The sequence below is a fragment of the Aphelocoma coerulescens genome, chromosome 14, assembly GCF_041296385.1.
Source record: "Aphelocoma coerulescens isolate FSJ_1873_10779 chromosome 14, UR_Acoe_1.0, whole genome shotgun sequence".
Classification (NCBI taxonomy): domain Eukaryota; kingdom Metazoa; phylum Chordata; class Aves; order Passeriformes; family Corvidae; genus Aphelocoma; species Aphelocoma coerulescens.
Window position 1 is genome coordinate 15,841,230 of NC_091028.1, and position 15,635 is coordinate 15,856,864.

At 43.7% G+C, this 15,635-nt stretch overlaps 3 protein-coding genes across 10 annotated transcripts in view; 1 reads left to right on the plus strand and 2 right to left on the minus strand.

The window, feature by feature from the left end:
* The window catches only part of IQCK (IQ motif containing K), a 38,113-nt gene extending 37,325 nt beyond the window's left edge, over positions 1 to 788 (minus strand). For 2 of the 5 annotated variants that reach the window (XM_069029498.1, XM_069029499.1), the window contains exon 1: positions 748 to 788. In XM_069029498.1, coding sequence (XP_068885599.1) covers positions 748 to 787 — 40 coding nt within the window. In that variant the 5' untranslated portion in view covers position 788. Of the gene's footprint in view, positions 1 to 9; positions 88 to 201; positions 226 to 747 lie in introns of those variants that run through there. The other 3 variants (XM_069029501.1, XM_069029503.1, XM_069029505.1) reach the window with 3 other exon arrangements.
* Positions 40 to 10,626, plus strand: KNOP1 (lysine rich nucleolar protein 1). 4 transcript variants are annotated; one of them, XM_069029492.1, is made up of 5 exons: positions 40 to 119; positions 2,132 to 3,497; positions 7,026 to 7,094; positions 7,596 to 7,673; positions 10,005 to 10,626. In XM_069029492.1, exons 1-5 carry the CDS (start codon positions 40 to 42, stop codon positions 10,314 to 10,316), a joined length of 1,905 nt encoding a protein of 634 aa, XP_068885593.1. In that variant the 3' UTR covers positions 10,317 to 10,626. The 4 variants fall into 4 exon arrangements, with proteins under 4 accessions (XP_068885593.1, XP_068885595.1, XP_068885594.1 ...); XM_069029494.1 differs by lacking the exon at positions 40 to 119 and adding an exon at positions 848 to 895; XM_069029493.1 differs by lacking the exon at positions 40 to 119 and adding an exon at positions 1,393 to 1,702.
* Positions 10,627 to 12,329: 1,703 nt separating this feature from the next.
* The window catches only part of VPS35L (VPS35 endosomal protein sorting factor like), a 46,680-nt gene continuing 43,374 nt past the window's right edge, over positions 12,330 to 15,635 (minus strand). The window contains exons 30-31 of the mRNA XM_069030389.1: positions 13,654 to 13,800; positions 12,330 to 13,093 (exon numbers count right to left, since the gene is read on the minus strand). Of these exons, the coding sequence (XP_068886490.1) occupies positions 12,995 to 13,093; positions 13,654 to 13,800 (246 nt within the window). The 3' untranslated portion in view covers positions 12,330 to 12,994. The remainder of the gene's footprint in view (positions 13,094 to 13,653; positions 13,801 to 15,635) is intronic.

The window sequence follows — 15,635 nt, forward strand, 5'->3', positions numbered from 1 at the left end:
ACAACAGACCCGATATGAGGAAACTTAAGAGGTTCCACAATGCAGACCCCTCAGAGCCAAACCCGCAGCTTCACTGTTCCTCCATCCCAGCTGGGTGATTTAACGGCACCGCCAAATCCGTGAGTGCTACAGGTGCCTTGAGTTAGAATATTCAGCCTTATTCCTACGTCAAAAATGGCCATTTTAATGCAAAATGCCTACTTTAGGCATTATTTAGCACTAAATGAAGAGAAGTCCACTGGGGAACTGCAGGACTGCAGCGCTGGTCTCCCGGCTTTCCAGCGTCCTCAGCCTTCGGCAGAAAATGAGTTTTGCTATTGGAATGGGGCTCTGAGAACAGAATGTTTTGTGTTCATCTAACTTTTGTACCAGCAATGACACCTTCCCCTCTGCGCTCTGCCACGGCAGAACCGAGCTCCGCACCAGGATAACCCCAGAGCGCGGGGGCAGCGGCACGGCCAGGCAAACCCGAGGCGCTGCCTCTCTGCCACGGGAAGCTCCGACAATAAAAGCAACAGAACGCCCACGAGCAGAAGCGCTCGCGGCCCTGGTGTCGGTGGAGAGCTGTGGGCTCTCTCTGGGGCGGGCACAGCCCCGCGCCCCGGCCCGCAGCGGCGCTGAGGAGAGCGGGGCCGGCCGGGCAGCGGCGAGGGGCGGCCTGACGGGCCCCGAGAGCTCGGGGAGGCACCGCGGGGCCCCCGCCGGGGGGGCTCAGAGCGGGGCCGGGGCCGGGGCCGGGGCTCCCACCTGCGCGCCCGGTGCCGCCCCGCTGCCCGCCCGCCGCCATGGCCGCGTCCCGCGCGTTGCCGCGGCAACGGCTCCGGCAGCGCCCGCGCGGGGCGGGGCGGCGCGATCGCTTCCGGGGCGGCGGCGGGGGCTGCACGTGGCCGCGGAGGTGAGCGCGGCTCGGCCCGGCACGGCCCGGCTCGGCATCCCCTTGGCCCGGCACGGCCCGGCTCGGCACGGCATCCCCTTGGCCCGGAACGGCCCGGCTCGGCATGGCCCGGCATCCCCTCGGCCCGGCACGGCCCGGCTCGGCATCCCCTTGGCCTGGAACGGCACGGCCCGGCACGGCCCGGCATCCCCTCGGCCCGGCACGGCCCGGCTCGGCATGGCCCGGCTCGGCATCCCCTCGGCCCGGCCCGGCCCGGCTCGGCATCCCCTCCCCTCGGCCCGGCCCGGCTCGGCATCCCCTCGGCCCGGCCCGGCCCGGCCCGGCTCGGCATCCCCTCCCCTCGGCCCGGCCCGGCCCGGCTCGGCATCCCCTCGGCCCGGCCCGGCCCGGCTCGGCATCCCCTCCCCTCGGCCCGGCCCGGCCGGGCGCTGCCGGGCTCCGGAGCGGGGCGGGCCGCGCGGTGCCCGCCCGTCCCCGCGGCTGCCCGGGACGGGCACGGGCTGAGGGCGGCCCCGGCGGGAGGCCCGGACAGGCAGGGACAGGGAGCGGGGCTGTGCTAGGATGGATGTTCTTGACAGGGTGCCTTAAGGACATCTTGTGCATTAGCCATTAAAAACCGAGTGGGAGCAATTGAGTTGGTCAGCAAAGGCGGGGAGTGTTGACAAAGAGGTGCCAAAGGCTTCTCTGCTGTAACTGATTCATTGGCGTAAGTGTCCTGAGAAAAGAAAGGGAGAGCAAAGATAAGAAACCACAGATGGAAGCAAATTTGAGGTGGTAATTCAGGTGCTTTGGAAGGATCTTGTAATGGTGAGTGGGCACTAAAGTGATGTGATGGCTAAAGTGATGTGAAGTCCAGTGTTAAATTAGTGAAAAGTCTTGGAAAACCACCCTAACTATACATACATAGACATACACACGTTTATGTTTTGCCATTTAGGAAAGATTTTGAGAGGGTAGGTATTTCTGTGAAAACGTCGTGCTCTGCAACTGCCAAAAAGACAAAGAGTTGCAAACTGACAAGGACAAGGTACACTAAAGGACAGTACAGAAAACACAGCCCAGTATTTTCTAGGCTCCGTGCAGTTCTGGCTCCCCATCATGGAAAGCAGACTGAAATTAGAGTGTTGGGGACAATGGGAGATAAGGAATGGTTTCAGAATAAAGGAAGGCCAAATAGGTTAGGACTTGCGTCATCTCTTTGAAGCAGTTCACTAACATCTTCATTTCCTTTTTTAGAATGATAGTAAAGAAAAAGAGAAAAGAAATACATGAGGAACCTGTACAGAAAAAGAAAAAGGTGAAGACAGTCATTAAAATTGAGGAAGATGTTCAAACGGTCATTAAAACTCAGGACAATGGCCACCTCAAGAAAAAAACAAAGACAAGGAAAAAGGACAGTTTAAAAGATGAATGTTTACACAAATTGAAACCAAAGAATAATAAGAAAAACAAGAAGAAAGTTGGCTCTGAATTACTGAGAGAAGCTCATTTAGAAAACTTTGTGAATGGAAAAGGTTATTTGGATTTAGAACTTCAAGAAGAATCAGAGGAACAAATTAAAATACTTAAAAAGAAGAAAAAAAAAGTCCGGTGTAACTTCTCCTTGGAGGATAATGAGAGTAGTGCCGTGGAGCTATCAAATCATCACACAGATGGTGCTAAGAAAAATGAACCCTCTTTAAAAAAAAAGAGAAAGAATACTGCTTTGAATTTGGAATTGGATGGGGAGGTAAAGAAGAAAAAAAAGAAGAAAGGCAGTTTTTCACTGGAGGACATCCAGGACAGTGAACAAAAGCAATCTGCAAAAGTTTGTAACAAACCCCACACATACATTGCACAAGAAGCAGCTTTTGGGGGTGAAAGCTGTGACACAGATAATGCCCAGAATGGTGCGGAGAGTTGTGTGAGAAGAAAGAAGAAGAAAAAGAAAGATAAGTCTGACTGCTTTTTACCACTGGCAGATAATCAGGACAACATACATCACGTTCCTGGTAGCCCCATTGCATTAAGTGACTTCAGAAAAAGGAAGAAACATAATTCCTGGGAATTTGCATTGACAAGCAGAGAGGAAGAGGACAAAATTAAGGACTCTGGGAATATCAAAGAGAGGAAGAAGAAAAAGAGAAGCAAAGATATTTCTTCCTCAGTCTGTGAAGAAGATAAGCAAGATTGGAGTCACAGCATGCCTTATAAGCATCTCCCAGCACAACAGAAAGTTGAGCTTGAGGAAGAAGAGCTGTCTGGAAGAAAATGCAGGAAGAATTTCAAGGATAATATTGAAGTCAGCAAAAAGAAAAAGGAGACTAAGAAAAAGGAGAAGGAAACAACATATTCAGAAGCCTCTTTAAACAATGACAGTGCCTCTAAAAACCAAAAAATACTGCTAGAAAGCAATAAAAAGAAGAGAGAGAGTGAAATGGAACAAGCTCAATGTGTTGCAGGGGATGCTGTAGATGGGGCATTATGCAATAATAATCCTGTGCTCTGTGACAGAAAAGGGAAGAAAAGAAAAAAAGTACCATCACAGGACTTTGCTGAAGAGCTAGGTTCAAAAGCAAATGCAAAAAAGATGAAGACAGAATTACCAGGGAATGAGTCACTGGTGAGTTGTTGGGAGGGCAGCTCTGCACCCTCCTGCTCAGGAACTGAAAGCCTTTCAGGCAGTTTCCTCCTTTGCAGGCTGTTCTGCCTGCTCCCAGCACGGAGGTCACTGAGGGCCCCGCTGCCTGGTGGGAAGCAGGATCAGCTCAGCGATTGCAGCATGCCACAGCTGAGAGAGGCTCAGAACGTTCTGAGCTGGAAGGGCCCACAGGGATCACGGAGCTCTTCAGTGAATGGCCCCTACAGGGATCCAGCACACAACCTGGGCACTGCCAGCTGCGTGCTCCAGCTGAGCTGATCCCGTGTCTCACGGGGAAGCCTTGATGCCTGCTGCTGTAATCATGTAGTGCTTCAGCTGTGCAAATGTAAATATTGCAACTAACAGCAAGTGTTGGCCCAAAAAGAAAATAGATTTGTACAGTCATAAATGTTCAGTTGCTCTTAGCATAAGGGGCAACACTCTTCATAAAAGAGGGGTTTAGTGCCATGCCATTTACCCTGAGCAGGTTGGTAACGTTGGCAGCATGAGTGCATCTAACTGTATTTGTTAGACATTTCCTTGAGCTTTGCTGCTGTTAGTGTGGAATGATGTGATGTTAGAAACAAAAGGGCAGGGTTGGCCAAAACCTGTTGACTAATTCAAACAAAACTTCAGAGGAAATCCTGGGAATCCTAAGTGTAGGCTGGGCCAAGAGCATTGAAGTATAAATTCTGATAGAAAAATACTGGAGACCTATGCACAGTTTTATTGTTTAAAACAATAAATCTGTGCAAGAAAACTAACAGATGTCAGAGCTGTGTAGATTGTAACTGAAGGGAAGGGGGATTGTAACCAGACTGAGTGTTAAAGGAAATCCCATCCCAGAGTCTTGCAGTACTGCCATTTCTGAGGTAAAACAAGCATGGGGAGGAGCTGATTAAATATTTGAAATACAGATGGTTTTTTCTTTGATGTTTTTTTCTCCAAAATTAGACTATTAAGATAATGTTTTATTGATTTAATCTTTGTTCTTTATCTGCTCAGAGTCAGTTGGTATCTATCTGTATTTTTACCTGCTTAAACTTAACTTTGAAAACAGCAGATTGCAACTCGTTGTGGGGTTGTTTTTTATTTCCATAGGTTGGGAAGGTGCATGCCCGTTGCTTTTTATCAAGAATTTTGAATGCTTGGCTTATTTAAATGTCAAGCACTTGTTCATAAAGTATCATTGGAGATTTTTGTGAACTAAGGGTAGAGCAGGCCATAGTGTGAGCTGCTTCTCAAGCTCACTTCATGGTGTGCTTTGCTTTGTCGTGCACTCAGATGCAGTTTCCTCAAGTTCTGTGCAAACCTGGCAGCTGTCTGGTGTCCAGTGCTAATAATTAAATACAGATTTATGTGGAGACCCAGATACAGGCTTTTTAACAGGGGCTTGTGAGGGGAGTGTGTATGCTTATCAGTCATGAGGTGAGCAGATGTTTGGGGCCTTCAGCTTGGATTTCTCCTTTTGACCTTTCAAAAGGACGAGGTGGTTTTATTGCTGGATATATTTTCTAATTAAATTGGCATTGCTTTTTTGAGACTGTTGGACATTATTTGGATTCTTGCAGCTGCTGACATTGTGTAGAGGCAAGATAAGCCCTACCATGAGATGTAAACTTGCATGCCCAGTTAAAATGGAAACCACAGCAAAAATACCTTGCAGACAGTTGAGAAGAAGGGAGTAGGGTGATGCATATTTTCTTGCTCATTCCCACAGGCAGCTCCTTTAATAATAAAAAAATACTTAAGAGAAAATCTGACTATTGAGAAGTCTGGGTTAATCAGCTCCAGCGAGTTCCAGTCCCTGCCAGGCCAAAAGACACTGCACTAATAAATGGCTGATAATGTGGTGTTGCATTTAACTGTGCCATCGTCCTGAAACATTTTAGTCTACAGCATGTCACACACTCTGCATGCCTTGAAAAATCCTTTGCTGGGTTTGTGCTGCAAGCAAAAAAGCAAATTTTAAAGACAGTGTGGAGTGATATCTGTTTAATATCAATGATTGGTGGTTTTCTCATTGGATGCCACTGCAGTCAACCCAGGCAGAGTGAGGAGGAGTGAGGACTCAGCTTTGATGTTGTTTGCCAGCAGCCAGCATAACCCTACCACATGTGAATGTGCTCCTTTTCCATGAAGGTGGAGGAGGCTTGGCACACCTCCACGAGGGCAGTTTTTTCCACTCAGTAGCCCTCAGCAGGTCAGCAGTGTGCTGGGAATTAGCAGGGATGGGGGTGCTCCCTCCTTCTGGCTACAAAAAAAAAATGCTGCAGTTGTTTGCAGAATCCTGTCAGGACAGTTTTCCTGCTTGTTTTAGTAGATCTGAAAAGACAGTACCAGGCCATCTAGAAGTAAATTGGGGGTTGTTTTTGGTTTCTTCTTTTCATCCAAGAGCATGAGCTCTCCTTCCTGCAGTGTTCTCGTGTTTTTAATAGTGCATGTACTTGTGTGTGTGAAAGCAGAGTGTAAAAGGTACCTTTGGAAAATGAGGCAAAGCATTGATGGCTTTTAATAAAACTAAAGCCTCAAAAAAGTAACAGCAGGTTCTGCTGACAGAAGTACGTTACAAATCTTTTCCTTGTCGTTTCCCTGGCTGGTTCATGCTTGGTTTATTATGTTAGCTGTGTCAATAGATCTTCCCTTTGGCCACTTTTTCCAGGCTGGCCTAAAGCTTATGGCTCTCATTTGCCACTATCCCGGACTTATTACTTATCCTGTTATACTGGATGTCCCAAAAGCTTATCCTAATTACAAATTTGGAAAAGCAAGGCTGGGGGCAGTGGTCTAGGCACTGCAGCCACTGGAGCAAAAGCTGCTGAAGGGCTGCACTTTGTGGAGGTGTGATCAGTGTGTGGTTGCCTGTGGATCCTGCCATCCAGCCCATCCATTCCTTCTGGAACTGCTCTGTCTCTCCCATCAGCTCCCTGTTCCTTGCTCCCAAATGTGGAATGGTGTCCTGTTTGCTGCCATTGTAGGAGACACCTGATGGATGACACTTGCCACTCCCTGTGCTCCTTCCAGACTGGAAGCTCCTTGGGGACCATCATCCATGAGGGAGCACAGTGCAGCTGCCTCTTGATTGGTTTTTGTTTGTTTATTTGTTTCAGAGAGACCTTTATTTATTTTGCCTCCAATTTCTAATTTTTTTAAACTTTCATTCTCTCTGTGCCTTTCTTCAAGTATAAATTTAAGCTTCTACGAAATGGTTTCATTTGAAATTACTCTGGCTGCAAATGTTACTGTGTGTGCCAGTGTTGTTGGCAGGTCCCTTTTAATGTGTGAAACTAAAAATCATTTATCTTGATTAAAAGAAAAAAATCTCTGTGAGGTTTCTCCATAGGAATACACAGATTTAATTGGCATTTTCCTTTTAGATCTGACTATTTCTTCTTGCCCCAGTACTACTGATTGCTTAGTGTTTTAACTGCTTTTGTGGTAAGAGCTGTGTAAATTCTAATTAACCAGAATGGATAAAAATAATCATACAAGCTTTTTCCTGTTTTACAGGAACATCGAGATGGTGTAATTATTGTGCAGGAAAAGAAAGGAAACTGTGATGAAATTAGCATAGACAAGGTATGCTTTGTCTTAATCGGGTAAGATCTAAAGCAAGTCAGCATTTAACATATGCATAGGAATTGATACAAAAAACCTGCTTTGTTGCTTATCTATGCACAGATTTCACTAAATGAAGCTCTGCTTAAAGTGTGCTTTATGCATGGGTTAAGTCCAAAATGTACAGCTCCAGTCAGTGTCAGAACTAAGTAACTTAGTAGGTTAAATACACATTTCTCTGCCTCTCATCAGTGTTGGCAGTTTCAGCATAGCTGTTGCCTGCAGTTAGAAAATTAAACTTAACCTGATACAGCAAAACACTCATTCAACATATCACTAAAAAATTACAGTTCTTGTGTTGAGTGTGTGAAAGGATCTCATGCAACTTTTAATTATCCTTGCAAAATTCTGACGATAACTAATTATTTTATTCTCCTCTTACTATTTCATTGTGAATAAATTGTCATGTAACACACAGGACACAGTGTCTTATGCTGCATGTGTAATTTTTCTGCACACCAGGTGAGGCGGCAGGCCCTGCAAGAAGAAATTGATAGAGAATCTGGCAGAACCAAGGCTTTCAGTTCCACAGTGGGACGGGTATGTATGAGCTTAGGCCTCCACCCGATGGAAATGCTGTGTCCCAGGACAGGTGCCCATGAAGAACACTGTGCTCTTCTTTGCATGTAGCTTGGCACAACAGAGTTCCTTCTGACTGCAGGCTTAAGGTCAGGCTACAGAACAAGTGGGTACAGTGCCAAGAGTCCGAGAGCTGAGCAGCAAACTCCCTGGCATTGTGCTCCCATCATCAGGCCTCAAAACCAACATTTGCCCTGGTTCCCCTGGAGAATGAGCCATCAAAAATTGCTACAGAAGCATTTTCTGCTTACTGTGAAATATGAGTAATGTCTGGGCTGTGGATGCAGCAGTCACTGACGTGTATCTGATTTCTTACCTGCAAGACTTTGCACACATTCAGCAGCAGGGACACGTGGAAAGGTGAAGGCTGACAGCTGTTAACACACGTGTGTGGTATTTAGAGTCAGTCCTCTCCTGGCTTCTGCATCTTTGCCCCACCTCTTCGAGAGATGATTCTTTATTCTTTGCTTTTGCATCCTACTCAGCCTGGCTCCTGACAGATTCCCAGTAAGGTGGTGGAAGCTTGCAGTAGTGTTTAGCCAGAGGTAAGAAGATTAAGGTGGAGAGAAAGCTTTGCTAGTAATTCAGACTCCTGCTGTTTTGCAAGACTGCCAGAATGCCTAGAAAGCTGGAATATGCCTCAAACAAATGCCAGAAACAACTTCTGTAGATTCTAACATAGTGGGAGGGAGTCTGTGTAGCTCTGGAACTGCAACTGTCTAATAGTCTCTGAAGTCATTGAGAAAAATGACATCCTTGGCAGGAGATCTCAGTTCTTTGGCACTGGTCTGTCTCTGTTTAGTAGCATGCAGAAGAATAGAAGCTGTGAAAACTAATTCATCAGCTCCACAAAGAGTGAGCTGGAAATGCTTCAGCACAAGCTGTGTGTAGTGCCTGCCAGCAGCTCACTTAAAACCAGAGTTTTGACAAGCCATAATTATATTTGCATCTGTGCAGATGTCTCCCATTGCAAAGGGAGGACTTAGGTTTATTTGTCTGTGGCTCGTGTGTGTCTGTGTGTGTATCTGTCACAGACTGGGCTTATACAGCAGCTTGCCAAAAGGCCAAAAGACTGAAGTATTATGGGTAGCTTCCTTTCAATACCAGGTATTCTGGCCTGTGATGGTGAATGATACTCCACCCTTGCATTTTTCTTTTAACTTAAAAAACCCTGCTGTAGCTTGCCTGCAGTATTTTGTAGTGTGCTGTGTGTCGTGTTGGCTGTCTGCTGGAGAGTGACTGTTTAATGCAAGCTACAACTGTTCTGTTGGAAGGATTTCAGGCTGACATAAACATACCACTGAATTCACATTTTGTCTTTTGATGTAGCCAGCTTAGTCTGTTTAATTAATAATCAGACATTCTGCCATTTAGTATCGTGCCCAATTTTAAAGAGAAAATTGTGAGCAGAAATCCTGCCAAAAATATTTATAAATGACTGCAGAGCTGTAGCTCAGGAGTCAAATATACCCTTTAATAATGAAGGCTGTTCTTAGGTAAGCCAAAGTTCATGAACTTTGTAAATCCTATGGTGTATCTGGGGTTTTCCACAAACAACTGAAACCTCATTTTCCTGGACATTGCCTCCTCAGAAAGGAGCCAGGCTGCAGACAGAAGGAAAATCTTGAAGGGGTGAACTAGTTCACAGAATAAAGTGCAAATACAGTGAATACAAAGAACACGGCACACTGCAAGGGAGGGGAGGCTTTTAGAGAACTAGACTCAGTCCTGTTGGATAGGGGAGGCCCTCTGGTTGTGCATGCTTACAATATTAGTTGTAATTAGTGGGATGAGAATGCAAATATGGCTTAAAGCTTCTAAGCCAGATTAAAAACTGTCTCCACAACTAACATTACAAAACACTGCTGGAAACAACAGCTCCCTGACTAGGCAGTGGGAAAATGAAAAGATAACCATATAAAGTGACAGGGAAAGAGGATTAAGTCTGACAATTTTCTTAGAATAAGAGATGCTGTCTGGCTCTTTGAGCTGGGTAAAGAGAGAGCAGAAAGCCAAGATTCCTAAGGACAGAGGGAAAGGAGATTCTCAAAGCACATTAACCCCTGTCTCCAGGTTAAATGGCCTGAAATGCTAATGAAGGTACACTCAGGCAGAGTTAGGTCAGTCTTTTACCATATCCTTCAACAGGTGCTGTCCATGGAATAACAGCTTCCAGCTCTGTCACCATCAGGCTTTTGTAGCTGGTTCTGTTCTCACGGTACACAGCCAGAAATTGTCTTCCTTAGTCTTGGTATTCCTTAATTTTAGTGTTAACCCTGTTTTGCCTCACAGGATACAAAGCTTGGACAGTGGAGTACAGCTACTTTCAGAAGTTCTGAGGAAGAAATGAAGTTTTTTAGACTGATGGGTGGCTTTAAAAAGGGTTCTGTGCCTATCCAAAATCTCTCAGCAACTACGAACAAACCAAACATGGCTCTGAACAAGGAAGGGGAGGAGAAGTTACAGCAGGCTCTGAAGATGGAGTTTGATAAAGCAATGGACTTGAAGCAACACAGAGGAATTGGTCTCGGATTTCAACCTACTGCCAGCAAAAAAGTATACATAGACAAATATACATCTAGATCTATAAAACTTGAAGATTAAAACTCTTGAAATAATAAAAAGAACAAAATTTGTTTTTACTTTCCACATCTTTGTACTTGAAATAAAATAACAAAATGCCTAAGAAATTTAGTTTGTGAAGTGCTTGAGGTACAAGGTTTCAACTGCATAAACCAGTGGAGCTGGGTCCACACCTCATCTGAACAGTAAGTTTTGAAACCTTCACCATGTTTGTTCTACAAAGCAAGAGACAGCCTCCTTCAAAGACTGAAGCTGAGTGCCATGCCTGTAATTAGTTGGAATTTGGTAATTTTTTTAAAATGCTGATTTAATAAACTTACTGTTATCTATATCTTATTGATTTAAAAGGATTTTATTGTTTTCTAAAATCTTCATATTTTTTACACTTGGTGAGTGGTACAAAGTGATGGTGCTTTACTTTGAAGACACACTAGTGGTGTGCCCTCAAATTTGATGAAGGCAGACTTTTAACTCAATAGTTAAGAAACTAACATCTTTATAGTGATGGATAGCACTGAACATCCTCTATATTTGAACTAGGCTCTGGCAGTTGGATTTTCAATCAGCAGCTGTTATCTGAAAATGAAAGTAAAAGCATTTTGGAGAGCAGCACCAAATACATGGATCTAGACTCACTAAATTATAGAAAGCAACATAATTTTAATAATGTGCTTATTGGGTATGCATCAGTCTGAATGAAATTTCTGACCTTTGGATTTTCAGACAACCTGTACTTGAACTGGCCTTTTAGCAAGAGTACAAAATACACTTGTGTACGTGTTCAGAATTCAGGAGGCCAGAGCAGTCTGGCCATGTACTGCTTGAAGTTACAAAAAGTAGTGAAAAGCTCACACACCTTATTACTGGCTGTGCCATTTGTTATGGCAGATGGGGTTAAGTTTTAGTGCAGCTCTGGTTTTGACCATCTCTCATGTCCAGTTTCTCAGAGTGGTTGTGTTAGCTTCTAAGCTAGATATTTAGACTTTCCTCTTGGTATCTAAGCAGAGATTTCTGCCTGTCCTTGAGCTATTTTTGCACTAATAAAAAGCAGTAAAACAGCCAGCAGCATTTCTCATGGCAGTCTTGCATCAATAAAGAACTGAAGTTACACTGTGCTCGAAAGACAACAGGCAAGAATTGGTGCCTGCCTGGGGAGGAGGAAGGGTTGGGCCCTTCGGAAGCCTGCTGAGTTTCATCTCCCAGAGTCTGGAACAATTCCATGGGGGGTTTGGAGCAGTACATTGGCCCCCAGAGGCCAACTTCTGCCACACCACAGCTGCTCATTGTGACCAGTTGGCAGTTCAGAGAGCTCCCAGGTTGATCCACTTACGCAGTTTATGGTTTATGCTTCCAAGGCCAACAGGAAGAATCATCCTGGCTGAGAGTTTTCTGTGCAGTGCAGCAAGAAGGAAAGCTAAATTGAAATGGGACATGATAACATTTTATGAAGTACTATAATTTCATTATCTACAGCATTATTTAAGGAAAATCAGTATAATTTAAAAAGCCATGTAGTAAAGGTTGGAAAGGTGGTGTTCTCAGTTGATGCCACTTCACAATTACCTTGTATTCCTGCAGTATTTTCAGCTTATCTGTGCAGTCTGTACCAGAACCAAGGGGGCCTCCTTTGGTTCTTTACAGCCTGAACACAAAATCACATCTATTAAATGTACCCTGCTTCAGTAACCACTGAGAAGATAAACATGCAGCAAGAATGGTTTAATAATTTGGGTGGTATTCATTAGCTTGCTAACTCCTTAAATGTATGGTTTTAGCAAAACAGATTCTTTAGCCTTAACAAAACAAAAAGATTTTTGTGCAAAAGTACATCTTAATATCTGTACAAGGATTTAACACATTAAAATACCACTAAGCAAAAGTAGCAATAGATGTAAGGTCGCAGCATGGTTCCTTACCATGGGGCAGAAGTGGTGAGAGTGAAATTTTATTAGAAATAATAACAGTACGTGTAACTAAATTCCACAAGGGTAAGGTGATAAATTTGTACACACAAACTCCCCCAGAACACACAGATGAACTGCAAATTGTTTTATTCCATGATAGTGTACTTTGCAAATACAGAGTACTTTGCATACATTTCCATTTTCCTTTGCAACACTTAAAAGATTCTTTCCATTTTACAGAACACCACTGGACTAAAATGAAAACATAAACATGTCTGTGAAAATGTATGGTAGAAATTAGAACAGTAACACCTCAGCCATTTTTCTCTGCTACTGGAACCAGCCAGACAAATGCTGGCAGCATCCCAAAGCAGAGAGACAACTTAGTCTGATTATTACATTGAAATGCTGCTTTCTGCAGAGGAGAAAGACTATCCTGCAAGAGGGATGAACATTTGAGGCTGTGAATTCGTTTGTACAGATTATCTTCTTCCTTTTTTGTTAAAATTACAATAGATTACATCTCAAAAGGCTTTTGCAACCATAGAGGTTCAAAATACTGCTTACTGAATGTAAATCAGCACTTAAAATAACAATACTATGGTAAAACTGGATACAGAAATTCAGGTTAAATTATTGCACTCAGAACAGTTTTACCTTTACTGTGCCCAAGTAAATGTGTCTCAGTAGGGAAAGTAAAAATACACTGAGCTCCTCCAGTCAGAATGTAGAGCAGTGAGTTTGGCCTTGGTTCCATGCTCCCTTGCACAGGTGGCTCCTTGGAAGAGGCACTCATCAGGTCCTGGACTGCAGAGGAAGCCGAAGGGCCAACTCTGTGAAGTGACTCATTTCAGGTTGTTTGCTCCGCCTCTTGATGTATTCCAGGGTTTTCACCTGGGTTTGAAAACAAAGGGGTTTGGAGATTTTTAGGGTCTTTTCTCATTTCATAGGCTATCATTTCATCTTTGTGAGTGTGTTTTAGACAGACAGTCTCAGGATTTTCCCTAAATTTCAGTGTCTGCATGAGCACTTGGCACTGCTTACCCCAGAGCTCGTTATCATGTATACCTTTCTTAAAGGCTCTCAAATGCCACTTTACAAGCTTTCACCAGGAAGTTCCTCCCCAAAACAAAGATGCAGTATTTCTCTTAAAGCTAGTTTTCTGTACTGAACAAAGAGCACCCAACGCTTTCAGGTTTCTTAATGCTTGACATACTATTAAAATGCTAGAAAGATACAGACCACTTGAAATAAGAGAAGGTGCTTGTTCATTAAGCAGCATTTAGAAAAATAACTCATTGAGGTTTTTAAGATAATTTGATTTTTTTAAGAGATTAACTTGTAAAGACATGAGCTTTATTCAGATCAAGAAAATGTTACCTTTTCCCAAATAAAGAGTGGAAAAAGATACCAAGAACTAAAATTTCTCTGCACTGTCTGTTTCCCTCCCTTACCATAGTCTTGGTGTCAGCGAAGCCGTGTTTCTGAGCGAGATTCCAGAGATTGACTGAAAGCTGGTTCAGTCTGTTGTTTCGTAGGTCCCCGTGAGCCAGAATGGTGTTAAAGAAATAGAGTGCCAGCTGGCTCTGCCGCTTCAGGGACTGTGATGAGAACAAGAATATTCCCATATTACTTTACAGTCATCCCAAAACAGCCAGCTTAACCTCTCTGGGTTCTCTGAACTCTCACAAGTTCAAAGGGCACTTGTTTTGTAACACACAGCAGTAGTTACAGACATAAGAGAACAGGCATAGTTTTCATATTCCATTCAAAATGCAACAAACAGCAGTAGTTGTAAATCAACAAAAGCTGCTGCAAATGAAATAGTTACACAAGACTCCTACATCTCATCCCACTTTGGCACAGCACAGTATGTAGGTCTGACACATTTGTAATTCAAGACTCCCTACAACTGCACAGAAATCACCCTCCCACCAACCAAGCTTGCACTTAGAGCACCATAGCTATATATTTTTAGAGAGACCACTATTATCAATCTAAATTAATGCAACTTCAGGCTTTTTTCCCCCAGTCTGTTCTACTTTATTTATTTATTTAACCAAAGATGTTTTTTCCCTGCTACTTTTTTCACTGAAGCTCTGGTGATACGAACACATTTGCACTACATTTGTAGCTACTTCCCCTAAAATTGCTCAGGAGGGACCTTAAGAGCAGTCTTCCCCCCACATAAAGCAAAGAGGATTCAGTGCTACATGTTCCCTTGACCAGAAACAGCTTGAACTTTACAGAACTGTCCAGAACTAAAAATTACCCTTCCAGCACTGTCACATAAATGAAGCATTCTCTAATCCTGTGAAAAGACCACACTGGGTTAAGAATAAGATGCATTGTTCTCTTCCAAGTTGCCATTTTGGTGAAAGGATTTTATTGTGAGAAAAATTGATTTTCCTTTATAGCTTTTAAAGGAAATGAACCAATAAAAACACAAAATCATCAGAGGCTTGTTCATTTAAATGAGCAGCCAAGAAGATGACTAATAAAAGGTCACCAACACGGAAGCAATCCAAATACCAGTGATTTTATGACCAGTTTTACTTTAGCACAATTAGAGATCTCTGACAATATTCTCAGCACTTCTATTTCCTCAGCAACAACTTCCTCAAACAACTATTCATTCTTACAAAGCAATTTTCATCTAAATCTCTCAATGACTTTTACTCAACAAAGCAAAACAAATGGTCCCTCTCAGTAAATAAGGATGGGCAGAGCAGCAAATCCAAGGCTGCAGAGGCAAAGGCAGGCCAAGCACCTCTATCTGTGCTGCTTAGCTTAAATCCAGTTTTCTATGCAACAATGGCTTCAGTGAACTAACACAGCACCTCCTTACTCAAAGTGTGCTTGAAAGCAGAAAACAAACAAAAAAAGGCCTTTCAGAAACCATGGCTTTCAAGCCCTACAAACATTCCTACCCACAAATTCCATACAGGAGTCAGATGGAAAAAAAAATCTCTAATATATAACCCACAGTCCTGAAAACTGTTCAAAACTTCCTTCCAAGTCCTGGTTGGACATTCTTAGCTGTCCTAGCATGGTTGTTTTCTGCTGCTACTGTTCTGAAAAAGAACTCCTGTCACTGTGGTGATGCATACAGTGATGTAGAGGATTTGAGCAAAGGATATATTCATCTTACATCTCTGCAATTGCTCAAAGAAGGACAAACAGGATAGCAAAAGCAGAGAAAAGGCTAAACTTAGCACAGTGTCTTCCCAATATGTATCACTTAACACATTCTGTATTGGCAAACACTCTGGGCTTCTGTGCAAGCAGCCTATCTAAAAAATTCCATCAAATCAATCATGCCCTGCCCTCCCATTCCAGGCTACAAGCCACAAGATTTCTATCAATAGAAGCCATCCAGTAAGGGGTGATTAGGAAGCTGTGGAAGGGTCCATTCCCAGAAACAGGTACATTAACA